The sequence below is a fragment of the Poecilia reticulata genome, linkage group LG1 (assembly GCF_000633615.1).
Source record: "Poecilia reticulata strain Guanapo linkage group LG1, Guppy_female_1.0+MT, whole genome shotgun sequence".
In the NCBI taxonomy this organism is placed as follows: Eukaryota; Metazoa; Chordata; class Actinopteri; order Cyprinodontiformes; family Poeciliidae; genus Poecilia; species Poecilia reticulata.
The window spans coordinates 27,304,704-27,316,868 of record NC_024331.1 but is presented as its reverse complement, the minus strand read 5'-3'; the positions used below and the strand labels follow the sequence as shown (position 1 = coordinate 27,316,868).

The following is a 12,165-nucleotide window of genomic DNA, read 5'->3' as shown; positions in this document are numbered from 1 at the left end:
AGAGCCCCCTGGTGGTTGAAAAAAAACAAAACAAAAAAACACAGCAAAGCCACAGCGGGCTACAATCCGCATGGTTCAAAGCTTAGAAAAAAAGTAGCAGCTTATAGTCCGAAAAATACGGTACCTTAGGTGAAATTGAATAATTTCCACGGCACACCTGACGATCACTCACGGCACACTAGTGTGCCGCGGAACAGTGGTTGAAAAACACTGCCTTAGCTAATGTGCTAATGAGCTAATTTTGCGTTTAGTACTTTTTCTAAGTTTGAAAAATAATTAAAAACATTTATTTTTCTGGATAAAATCTGAAAAGCTAATTGGCTTCCCTGTTTCGTAAACTTTCTGTTCAGAAAAGTACGACATCTTTTTTGAAATTTTTTATCGACCGTTAACTCTTGAAGTAGTCATGCTCTTATTTTGAAGAGGATGAAAACAGTTTGCGCAGTAGTTCCGTTTCCTCTCCTAACGTTTTCTCTCCCAATAATTTAGTTTAATAAAAAAAACAAAAACAAGGAGAATAGTTATTGTATTTCTTTATATTATAGAACTTGTAAATTATGTCAAAATCACATTGTTGCTGAAGAGTTATGGTAGGCTTAAATTGTAATCTGAGTCTAGCGCTTTAGCATTAGCTTCGGCTAATTTCAGTGTTAGTCTAGCAGTTTTGGGTTAGTGCAGCTACATTTTGAGTTAGTGTTGCCCATCACTTGTCTCCGTAATAATTTCTTGATAACTCTGAACTCCTGTTTTCTGTAGCAATACCTTCACGTAGTGGACTCCCTAAACATTCCCACGCCAGACTCCCAGTACCTGCTGGAACTGATCAGAAGCAGACACTGGGGAGAGTCTGTGCTGCTGGTTGATGTGTGAGTATCTTACCTTACTGGTGTAAATCAGAGCAAATAAGTTATCTATTCTAATTTATTCTGTGGCTGCTTTTAGGTCTGAAGAGTTCCCTGAAAATATCCTCCAGGCTACAGAAAACCTAAAGACAGTTAACCTTATTCCAGCCATCGGTGAGTAAAGTACAACCCGTGTATTAGAGCCATTGCAGATAGAAAATAAGAGTAAATACAACAGTTTTTATTCCAGATTTCCAATTCTTTTTTTTGCATTCTGAATGCTTTATTTCTTTGGGTTGTTTTAACTCAACTGGATTAAATGTCGTTTATTTCCCCCGTCAGGTCTGAATGTGCACAGCATGCTGAAACACGAAGCCGTCATCCTGACTCTGGACACGGTCAGGTTTCTGGAGGAGAAGCTCCTCTGGCACGACGAGCGTTACACGTTCCTTTACCCGTTAAAACTGCCGTACTCCGACTTCCCTTAGAACAACTGATCTGTGACAAATTCACTGACATGACTGTTTAATTTGTTTATTATGAATGTCACAATAAATATACTTGTAAAAAGTACAAAAACAGTTTTGAAAATTGTGCAGCTTAAAACTGAGGAGTAAACTTTTGTGGGAGGCGACGGTTTGCCAGATCGTTCCTGATGGTCCAGCGGAGCTCGGAGCGTTTCTTCTGCGTTGGCACCGTGTAGGTGTTGGGAACGTAAACCCTTCTGGGCTTCTGCTCAAACACAATAAAGACAGGAGATTAGAGCGCCCTCACGCCACGCCTGGGCGGGATACCTTGATTTAAAGGCACTTCCAGAACAAGATGTTCTATTACGAGCAGGAAGTGGGAGGCGACGCAGTGAGATTTGATGTAACTTGACACATTCCCATAAGCAGATTTGAATAATCAGCTCTTAGAAATGTTGTTTACATTTTTTCCCCTCACTGTCTGAAGTTAAGTTATATCAAACTTCTTTTTTTAGGTTGGTCAGAATTACTAGAATTATTTACATTTGCTAAATGCTACAACAACAAGAAAATGTGTCAGATATATCTATTCATTTATTTAAAGTCAGACGTTTTACAATCTCTTTAAATGATGGTGTTGTCCAGACTTTGGACAGATGTTTGAGTTAATTGGAGGCACACCTGTGGATGTATTTTAAGGCCACACCTGGAACAAACCGCTTTCTGGTTTGACACGATTAGAAAGTCAAAACAAAAAAGCCGAGATGTCGGGAAGAGGACTGAACAGATGTTCAAGTCTGGTTCACTATGGAAGGTGCTGCGTTCATTTGTTCAAGGAATTATGCACAAATCTAGACGTGATGGGAATGTCCAATTATCAGGCCTTTCTGAAAGGAGGCGGGTTCTGTGTCCAGAGATTAAAGTTTCTGGTCCAAAATCTGCCCAACCCTAACCAGATAACCCAGAACAAAAGCTAAATACAACGTGAAGGTTCTGCTAAAGCTGGTCATCATCGCATCAATATTCAGTGCCATGTGTCCAGTACCAACATGGGCTGAAATGCTGCTCAGAAAGAAAGAAACCATTTTAAAAATCTTAAATTTTGGACACAGGTGTTGTGGTCTGATAAAACTAAAGTGGAAATGTTGGGACAAAATGACCATTTTTACATTTGGAGGAAAATTGAGGAAACACAGGTACAGAGGTGGCAGCATCATGTTGTGGGACTGTTTTGCTGATTTTTTTCTTACAAGTTTCTGACTTTTCAATATCAGATAATATGGCTACATCACAAATTGATGCCTTTAATCATGAAAAATTGTTTCTTGCAAATTTATGGCTTTTCGACTAATTATATCCAAGTTTTTCTCATAAGTGTAAAATTAAACTAAATTTACTTCTCCATGACCACATTATCATTATTTTTAATCCATAAAGCAGAGTTGTACAAGTGACTGTGCATTTTTGCCACTGAATGAGAAGGAATGTCCATCCATCCATCCATCCATTTTCTAACACCCTTATCCCTTAGTGTGGTCAGGAGGGTTGCTGGTTCATCTCCAGCTAACGTACCGGGCGAGAGGTGGGGTCACCCTGGACAGGTCACCAGTCTGTCGCAGGGCAACACAGAGACACACAGGAAAAACAACCATGCACACACACACTCACACCTAGGGGCAATTTAGACAGATCAATTAACCTGACAGTCATGTTTTTGGACTGTGGGAGGAAACCCACGCATGCACAGGGAGAACATGCAAACTCCATGCAGAAAGACCGGGGCCGGGAATCGAACCCAGAACCTTCTTGCTGCAAGGCTCTACCAACTGCGCCACTGTGCAGCCCGAGAAGGAATGTGACTCAGCTAAAACGTTTTAACTCCTGGTATTTCTGCCCAGAAGCAAAACTGACTGGTTATTATTGGAGCCACATGTGCTATGCTGCCCCCTTCTGGTCCAGATCTGACAGCGCATTCATTAATCCCTGTAGCATTTCTAACATCTTCTCAACATAAAAAAAGCAAAAACAATAATAAAAATTCAAACAAAAATCTTTCTGATGCACCAGCCTAACAGTGATTTTTATGCAGTCAATCCTCATTTGTTGATAAGCTGCTTTATTTTAGTGAATAAAGCAGCTTTGTTCTACATTTCTTTTTGCATGTTTACTTGTAAAACACTTGACTGCATCGAAACAAGCGACATCCTGTTAAATCTTTCTTCCCAGAAGATTTAAAATGCACCGAGGGATAATTTGAAGAAGGTTGGAAGAAGTCTGAATGTTAGATTCCGATTAATATTCAATAAAAATACTTAAAACGTCTCAGTTTAAACACTTCATGCTCTCCTTAGACTATACTCTGAGTTGGATTTCTGATTTAATTATATTTATTAACTTCATAGTAAATTAATTTGCACATGTCCTGAAAAGCTCTAAGATTAAATCAAAAACCTCAACAGAAATAAATTTTTTTAAACTTTCTGTTTTAAAGTGTGCACTGCTTGAAAATCTGTCATGGAGTCAAACATGTTTCCCATCGCTGGGATATTTCAGCTGAACCACTCAAACCACGTAAGTAATAATAAATTAAACTACAAAATGATCTGTGTGCCTGATCAAAAACTGTGAGGAAATCAAATTTTTTATGCTACATGCTTCAGGACAAATAATGGTGAATACTCACAGGCAGAGGCTGGTATGATAACTTTTCCTGAAAACAAAAACATATGAAGTAATTTAAGCTTATAAACATTTACCAGGTAGTTCTAAACTTAACATTACCACAAATGCACCAATCCACTTTTTTAATATACTTCCAATACAATGTAAATTTATATAAATACTTCTACATCTTAGAAAAACTAAATTGTACAAATCGGTGCATCGTTCCACTAAAGCGGTTAAACTGAACATTGCTCAATGAGGAAAGTTTGAAACGTGTTTCCGTACCTTGATCTCCCAGCGGAGAGCTTTCCTGATGATGTCTCCAGGCACTTGGAAGGCGTCCCACATCTGCTTGTACTGGAAATACCTGCAGAGGCAAAAGAATCCACAGCAGCTGGCGTCAAACTAGAGCAGCAGACTCCAAATGCAAACAGTCAAAGAGAAAACGGGTTTTTGAAGAACTTCATACCAATGATGACGCCAACCAAAGACTGCAGTGCAGATGACACAATTCAAGTCTGGTTTTATGTATTTATTGTCACACTTTCTGCTGTCACGTCTTTATGATTTCTGGGAATAATTCCCACCAGGTGTTGGAGTCCATTTATGGGAATTTTCCACCATGCTCCCAGCAGAGCATTTGTGAGGTCAGACACTGATGTTGGATGAGAAAAACGATCCGTATCCTAATCAATCCCAAAGCTGTTAAATCAGGTTGAGGTCAGAATCTGTCCAGTTGAAACTAAAGAGACCGAAACTAAAATCTTCCTACCAAGAATCAAGTTTCTTTCAGTGGAGTTTAGTTGCCAAAACCCAGCTCCACAATCCTCTCCCACCGAATGGGAATCCGACCTTTTCCACTGGACTTGGTGATTTAAAGGTGCAGTATCGTGTAGAATCAACTTTTTTGAGCTTTACATCATGTTATAATGTCATTCCCTCATCAAAAACACTCCTGGACTGTTGCCTTGATTCTTTCATGCGTGCTTGAGGAGTCTTTCAATCTCCACGCAACCATTAAGCTGTGCAAAACGCCTGGGTGGACCTAGCCCCGCCTTCAAGGACACAGCTCCTCCTCTGAGTTGCAGTTTTCCAAGCTTCTACCTCACAACTCCCCCCCCCCTCAGCTCCTTCAGACTAGCCAGCGGTGTGATGTTTCAGAAAGAGCATCAGTTCTTAAAGAGACAGCGACACAATTTGAAGGCATGACTTAAAATAAACTGTACTATTTGATATTTATAGCATTTCTATAACTGAAGGCACCATAGTTACTTAATCATACTATAAAATGTCACTATGTGCATGGAAAACCTAATTCTGCCCCTTCAAGGCTTTGTACTGGTGCTCACCCAACAAAAACCATTCCAGGAAAAAATAAGAGGTAGTTTTGGTTAATTTTAAACATCTAGTTCTTCATTTGACACAATAGAAGGATTATTTTATTGTTTTCTTAGATTTTACCCAGATGTGGATAAAGGTTTGTGCTTTGCAGAGATATTTCTACCTTACCTGGTCACTGGATCATTCTTCTTAACGGCTCTTTGGAACATCACCGGGCGGATGACTGTAACACAAGTCATAAAAAAGTTTTAAGTATTTTACAACAATGTATGGACCTAGAGAGATCTAGAACAATAACGCTTAGCTATGACCAGCTCCTTCATTTCTGGATACTTACAGGATTTTGGTTTGGGTCGTACTTCCTGATCACTTTGAGTCTGAAGGTAAAAATGTCAAAAATCAGACATTTTAACATTTAAAGCGGCAGAGCTTAACTTTTATAAAACTATGTTTTTTCCATATTTATTAAAACTGTCACCATGTTGCGACAGTTTGGTGTGAGAGATCATTTGTGAAAAAAAATAATCAACCTCCTTCAAATCCTACTATTGGTCTGCAGAAATGCTCCAACCAATCAGAGCCAGGAGGCGGGTCTTTGTGCTGTCAATCACCTCCTGTAGGCTGCTCAATGTGCTAATGGTGGAAAAACAACTTATTACTGTTGCATAATAAATTTTCCGCTATCATTGGTGGCTGTACTAATTAGCATTAGCAATCATGGCATTCATGTGAATCAGCTGTAGAGAGTGATTGACAGCGCCAAGACCCTCCTCCTGGCTCTGATTGGTTCTTTCTGACTAAGTTGTGTATTTCTGTAGTTAGTACTGGGAGTACTGGGATGAGAAGAGAAACACTGTCACCACAGTGATAAATACGCAAAAAAAATTTTTTTAAATAAAAGATACATACTGCAGCTTTAATAAATGTAACTATGAAAACTGCTTCACCCACCACGACGTCAATACTCGATCTGAAGGCAGTGAAGTCGACAGGGTCGGTCTCTGAGCCCTGGGAGTCGTTCTCATCTGTGTCGTAATCTTTCCGATCTGAGGTTAGATCAAGCTCAGCCATTCGCTCTTCTAAGCAGCTCGAAGCATCTGATAGACAATGAACACAATTATGCTTTTCTCTCAAGTAGTAAAGCTCTGGTTTTTCAAAACCAGTAAATTCAGTTTTACTTCTGTGTTTGCATACAGAAGTAAAACTGAATTACTATGAATTTCATTCACAGTAACCTCAGAGCAACTGGAATCATAATTATTGATTTGCTTTTCCTCAAAAACTAGTATTGCAGAGAAAAGAAAAAAAAATCAACCTAAAAATGTAGAAACTATTGGCTTGTCTTACACTAATGCAATCTTGCAATCTTTTTTTTTCCATGTTTTTTGTATCTACAGTAATGCGTTATTCTGCTTTTTGCAAGTCTGTTTTGTTTTTTAGCTTAATGAGCTGATAAAATTAAAAAGACTCATTTTAAAAATAAAATATACACTGCAAAAACACAAAATCTTACCAAGACATTTTCCCACGATATAAATTAAATAATATGCAAATGGAACTAGTACTTTTTATTAATATTAAGAAATTATTGACGTGATGGAGCGGCGGCCTGTCCAGGGTGAACCCGCCTCTTGACAGCTGGAGATTGGCACAGATGGCATAAGACAATGGATGGATGAGTTAAAATAAGCTTTTATATCTTGCTGAAAATTAACTTTCTAGTTTTGTCTAATTTCAAATGAATTGAGATTTTATCTAACTAAACCAAAGATACTTGGTAAGATTTTGAGGTTTTGTAGAGTAAATTTTTGTAGCGAAAGGTTTGGACAACATTGTGTAGGTTTTTACCAGGAAAGGTAAAATTCTTTATGGAGTTGAAGAACCTGACGCCTTTGTTTCTAGAAGATTCGTCTTTAACGTCAATCGCTGACACGCTTCCTGCATTTTCCTCCAGATTGTGCAGCAGTTTCTCCTGTTTTTCTCCTTCGCCTCCATCTATCCCATCTTCTAAACCCTTCTTGTGAAACAAGAGCATATTGTCTGCATCAACGTGAAGATGCTGTTCCTCTGGTTCTGGTTCTACAGGAAGTTTCACGTCATCTACGCCATCGGACACAAACCCCACAGGCTCCCTTACATCTGGTCCATGCGTCGGTTCATTATCAAACTCAGTGAAGCTACTGAGCGGCCGTGAGATTTCTTTATCGTCTCTGAACTCGGACAGATCTTCTTGGCTGTTTTGGGTAAACCTGTTCATAGAATGATCTGGTTCTGGTTGGTTCTGCTCCTCCGCTCTGTATGTGCCATATCCAGAGGTCATTGGGCTTTCTGCTGCACCGTCAGTAGTTTTCCCATCATCACTTTCCTCTTCCAGAGTCCCCTCATTGAATAACTGCGGTTGTTCCTCCCCTGAACTCTCTGGAGGCGAGTCCTCTGGGTCGTTGACGGGTCTCATAATTTCCACGTCCTCCTCCTTGTCTTCCGCCTCTCCATCCGACCAGAAAGAGGAGTAAAGGGAATCCTTCTCGTCGTCGCTCTCTCTGTCCCACTGATCATTATACATCTTGTACATGGCGGCGCCACGCTCGGCTGAGGTGTGGGGTGAAGGATCAACAGAGGCAGGAGGTTGGAGGAAGGAGCTAAGAGGATTAGCTGAAATCCAGAGACCTTACACGCCTCTTCTCACAGCTGAAACAGCCCCAGCTGCTGGAGACTACTGGGTAGTATCTCTTGATTTGTTCATATTGATTTATTAACCGATATGTACTCTGTGTTGCCCATTACAGTTAGTTTCAAGGAGTTTGATTTAAAGTTAAAGGGGACCTGTTGTGCAAAATTAATTTTTGGGTCTCTACTGCTTTTAAAAACTGCCAAAGTGCTTCCTGACAGTAAGGTAAATGATCAGTTTAAAAATATTTTCTGAACGTAACATCACAAATCAGCAGGCACTCCCCCTCACCTAGCAACCCCAGTGAAGTTTAGCCTGTTGCCTAGCAACCCATGCTTGGCTCCAGCACTTTTGGTCAGCTTCTTTTACCGCTGTATGCGCTGTACAATGGCTGCTGGAAAAAACAAGTGTTTTGTTGTTGACTTACAATCCACCAACCAATTGCTGCATCCTTGTTGATTGTGCAGGAGGTTCTACTTCTGCTTTTCAAAGATTTACAGTTGTATAATTGCACATACGTTTGCAGCCATTTTCACGTGTGAGTGTGAACGTTGATATTGGAGGGGGCGTGGCCAGCAACAGATTATTTGGATTTAAAGTGACAAGTCATCATAAAACTGCAATGAAAGTTGGTTGTACGGAGTACTGAGACGAAGGAGCTCAACACAGCTGCACAGAACTTTAAAAAAGTAAAAAGTGTATATTTTCCTTCCACTTCTCATTCTGAAGTACTTTGTGATCGTTTTAATCACATAAAAGTCAATTCACAGAAAACACATCAAAGTTTGTGGTTGAAAGTTAATGAATACGGTTATAAGGCACTGGGTATATAACATGGTCTACATTACCTGAGTCATCTGTGTAAATCGATTCAGAACAGATGAAAGACTTTCCTTTTCGTTTTCTGAGAACAAAAAGTAAAAAAACAAAACAATGACATCAGAAATCACATGGTCGGTGTTTCTGTAAAACCTCTGCATACATCCAAGTGATATAAATTATATTGATTATAATTTACATTTTATCAAAAATATACATTTAAAAATATAAACTTTCTCCGGAGTATTATAAGCCTGGCGGGCCACCAGGCTTTACTTGTGCCCCCACCAGGCTAACATTTTCTGCTCCATCAGAGAACATTTTTCCTCAAATGCTGTAATTTCCACACGTAAAAAAAGGAAATAAGTTGAAACGTTTGAGCTTTTCTCAGCTTAAACTCACCTTAAAACCTTTCTCTTTATTAATCGCCTCTGCTGCTGGTTTGAGGAGGAAGTGTAGCTGTCAGACAGCAGAGAGTCCAGGGTGTCTTCGGTATCCGGCTCCTCCTGCAGCCTGTTAGGAGCGCAGGCTGAGAAATGCAGCCTCGGACCCACAGACAGCGCAGCATACGAGTCGCCACAGCTTAGTGACCGTACATTGTGTTCGCTCTTCTGTGTGTTAGACAGCTGTGCATTTACAAAATTGAACAAAACAACCAAATAACGTCAACTACAGAGTTTTCTTGGCAGGAAAAAACTATTACAAATCAATACATTTAGAGTTTTTCTTGAGATCTTATTGGTAAAAATAACAACAACATGGATCAAAACATTCTTGAGAGAAACTGGAGGACTATTTTGTTTAGGGGTGCACCGATTGTTTTCTGGCTGATCGGAAATGACAGATCTTTAAAAAACTTGGCCTGCCGATTCCAATTTTGACTGATACCAATTTTCTTTTTGTCTGAAATGCTGCTCAATATTGTGATAAAGTTGCTGAGTGGGTAACAGTGGGATGACAATTGCTAACTGTAAACATGCAGACAAGACCTGGTGGGCCGATCAGTCAGTTAGACCCCTTTTACAGGAGAGCAGAAGAGGACAGAGGATGACTTTTAGACCTTCACTGAGGTAGATAAGATCGGGGAATAAGATTAGATTCAAGTAAACGCATTGGCCGCATTGGAGGTGACCTCCCAAAATTAAGCAAATCATGGCCAATAAATTGGCTGACCGGTAAAATGGGTGCACCCCTAATTTGGTACTAGTAACTATTATTGAACGATTAACAAGCCTACAGTCACTAGGTGGCAGCAGGGCTCAATCTAATTAGCAGGCTGCCTTTTCAACCCAGTAGAATTAGTTAAGCCTATGCAGGCACACCAGTGTAGAGAGCTGACGGAGGAGATGAATAAGTTTGTGATAGTGAAAAGAAAAAATAGTGGAGGTGACAGACATAGGTAAAGCAAGTGATGGTAGCCAGCAACTACAAAGAACAGTGAAAAAATACAACTACATCTGGGTGTAGCTTCATATTATTTACCGTTGAGTCACGGCCTGTTACTTCTTTATGTAGAAAAAATCCATCCCCCGAATTGTTATTGTATAACAGGCTGACTGTGGGGAAGTAAAGCAAAAATTAAGGAAAACTCAGTTAACAGCATCATGATTAGGTCGGTTTAAATAACTGGCTCTCTCACCTTTTTCTTTAGTATAAGCAGGAAGACTTGACTGAGATGCTGCTCTCCGAGTATGTATGCTTGTAGGTCTGGGAGAGGAAAGGTTTTTCCACTGCCCATGGCGTATCAGTTCATCAAGATCTGACAGGATGCATACAAGAAAAATTACAGATTTGTTTACTTGTTCAGCACATAAATACCTACAACTTTAAAACCTTCTAAGAAGAGACATAAGTCTCACGAGGCTGACCTTGCTTAAACTCCAGCAGCCTGTGTTTTGGTATGGTCTTATAGCCAAGAATAGCCAGTTGCTGTTGAATTTCTTCCTCTGAAAAGTCCAGGTTGTCCATAATGTTGTCAATTTTATGTTCTTGTGGGAGAAAGTAAACACACAAAAGCCCAATATTAAACTTTGCTAATTATTTGTACATCTACACCAGAAAGTGTACATGATTTCTTATTTTGTCTGTCTAATGGTATCACTTTTAAATATTAAATCAGATGTTACAATAACTTAATCATTGCTTAAGCAGCCTTTGTGTAAAATTATGTTGAAGTAGTTTTACTCTCGAGTACTCTACCCACCTCTTCCTACAACATTTTTCTTTGAATCTCAAACCATATTTATTGGGTTTATATAGCCCGTGGTTTAGCCACACTTCTTGTGTCAGGGTTAAACGACGTGCTTTTTATATAGTGCTTTTATGACGTACATGCAACCACGCCCTAATGGTCACCTGTAAACACCTGATGCCTAAAATTCATACACACTTTAACGTTATTGCTTATAATCGATATTTTAAAGAATACATGTTCCAAAACTATATCAAAAAATAGCATTAAATATATGGTTAAAATATAAACGTGTAGGAGAGTTCTGCAATCAACAAGTATTACCGTAACAAAGATTAAACGTCAGACTGAGCGCTGTGTGTATTTTTTCAAGAAGTCTAGCGTAATTTATATTTTATGTCATTTCTGTTTTGATTTAGCCTTTTAGGTTATTGGTCGGCGATAAGTAGATTTACTATAACCTAGACTGCTGCCATTGTGTTGTTGAGAATCAAAAATCTGACCTACCTCCGCGCAAATTTGTTAAAAAATTCGCCACCATAAAAAGTAAGACAGCGGTTAACTGAAAAATAAAGCAACCTTCGGCATAGTGGTCGCTTGTGTGTAAAAATCAAGCTCTTTAACAAGGTTGCTGCCTAAAAACTCAGCAACATTAGCTAATAAACAGTGCCGTTAAAAAGTGTATACACACACACAGCACCAGGACAACAGCCGTTAACAAGCTTTGAAAATGACGCCATCTTCTTCTTCCCCGACTTCTTCGTGCTCTCTAATGTTTTTCGGTAACTACTGCCACCCACTGGTCAAGAGCTTGTAAGCTCACGCCAGATTTAACTGGTTCGGGCATACTGTAGAGATACTAGAGCGTACTGATAGCCTAAATTTTTCTTGTGACAAGTTCCTTCATTTCCCAATTGATACTTTTAATGAGCTTGTTGGGCGCATAGCTCTGTTTTTCTCCATCCGGGAAGCCCCCACAGACCCCGTTCTGTGCCGCTCCCTCCTCCAAAGCGCGGAGGTTCACTTAGGGACCGTCAACAAATTTCCGAACCAAACACTCCTGAGACGCAAAAGTAAATAGACCATAGTAAAGTAATGTGACCATCTGACACACACACAGAAAAAGCTAATTCATGTTGTTACATGAGACACACTCATTCTACTTAATTTAAA

General features: G+C 39.6%; 2 protein-coding genes across 2 annotated transcripts in view; one reads left to right on the top strand and one right to left on the bottom strand.

Annotated features, from left to right (window-relative positions):
* Positions 1-1,423, top strand: part of mrpl4 (mitochondrial ribosomal protein L4) — a 5,525-nt gene extending 4,102 nt beyond the window's left edge. The window contains exons 7-9 of the mRNA XM_008418578.2: positions 757-866; positions 943-1,016; positions 1,185-1,423. Coding sequence (XP_008416800.1) covers positions 757-866; positions 943-1,016; positions 1,185-1,330 — 330 coding nt within the window. The 3' untranslated portion in view covers positions 1,331-1,423. The remainder of the gene's footprint in view (positions 1-756; positions 867-942; positions 1,017-1,184) is intronic.
* hyls1 (HYLS1 centriolar and ciliogenesis associated) lies at positions 1,363-11,816 on the bottom strand. Its single transcript, XM_008418591.2, has 12 exons — positions 11,500-11,816; positions 10,670-10,789; positions 10,441-10,560; positions 10,284-10,357; positions 9,204-9,427; positions 8,831-8,886; positions 6,266-6,411; positions 5,652-5,691; positions 5,483-5,537; positions 4,259-4,340; positions 3,993-4,019; positions 1,363-1,574 (listed from the first exon to the last, which is right to left on the bottom strand). Exons 1-12 carry the CDS (start codon positions 11,531-11,533, stop codon positions 1,443-1,445), a joined length of 1,110 nt encoding a protein of 369 aa, XP_008416813.1. The 5' UTR covers positions 11,534-11,816; the 3' UTR covers positions 1,363-1,442.
* Between the last annotated feature and the right edge of the window lie 349 nt (positions 11,817-12,165).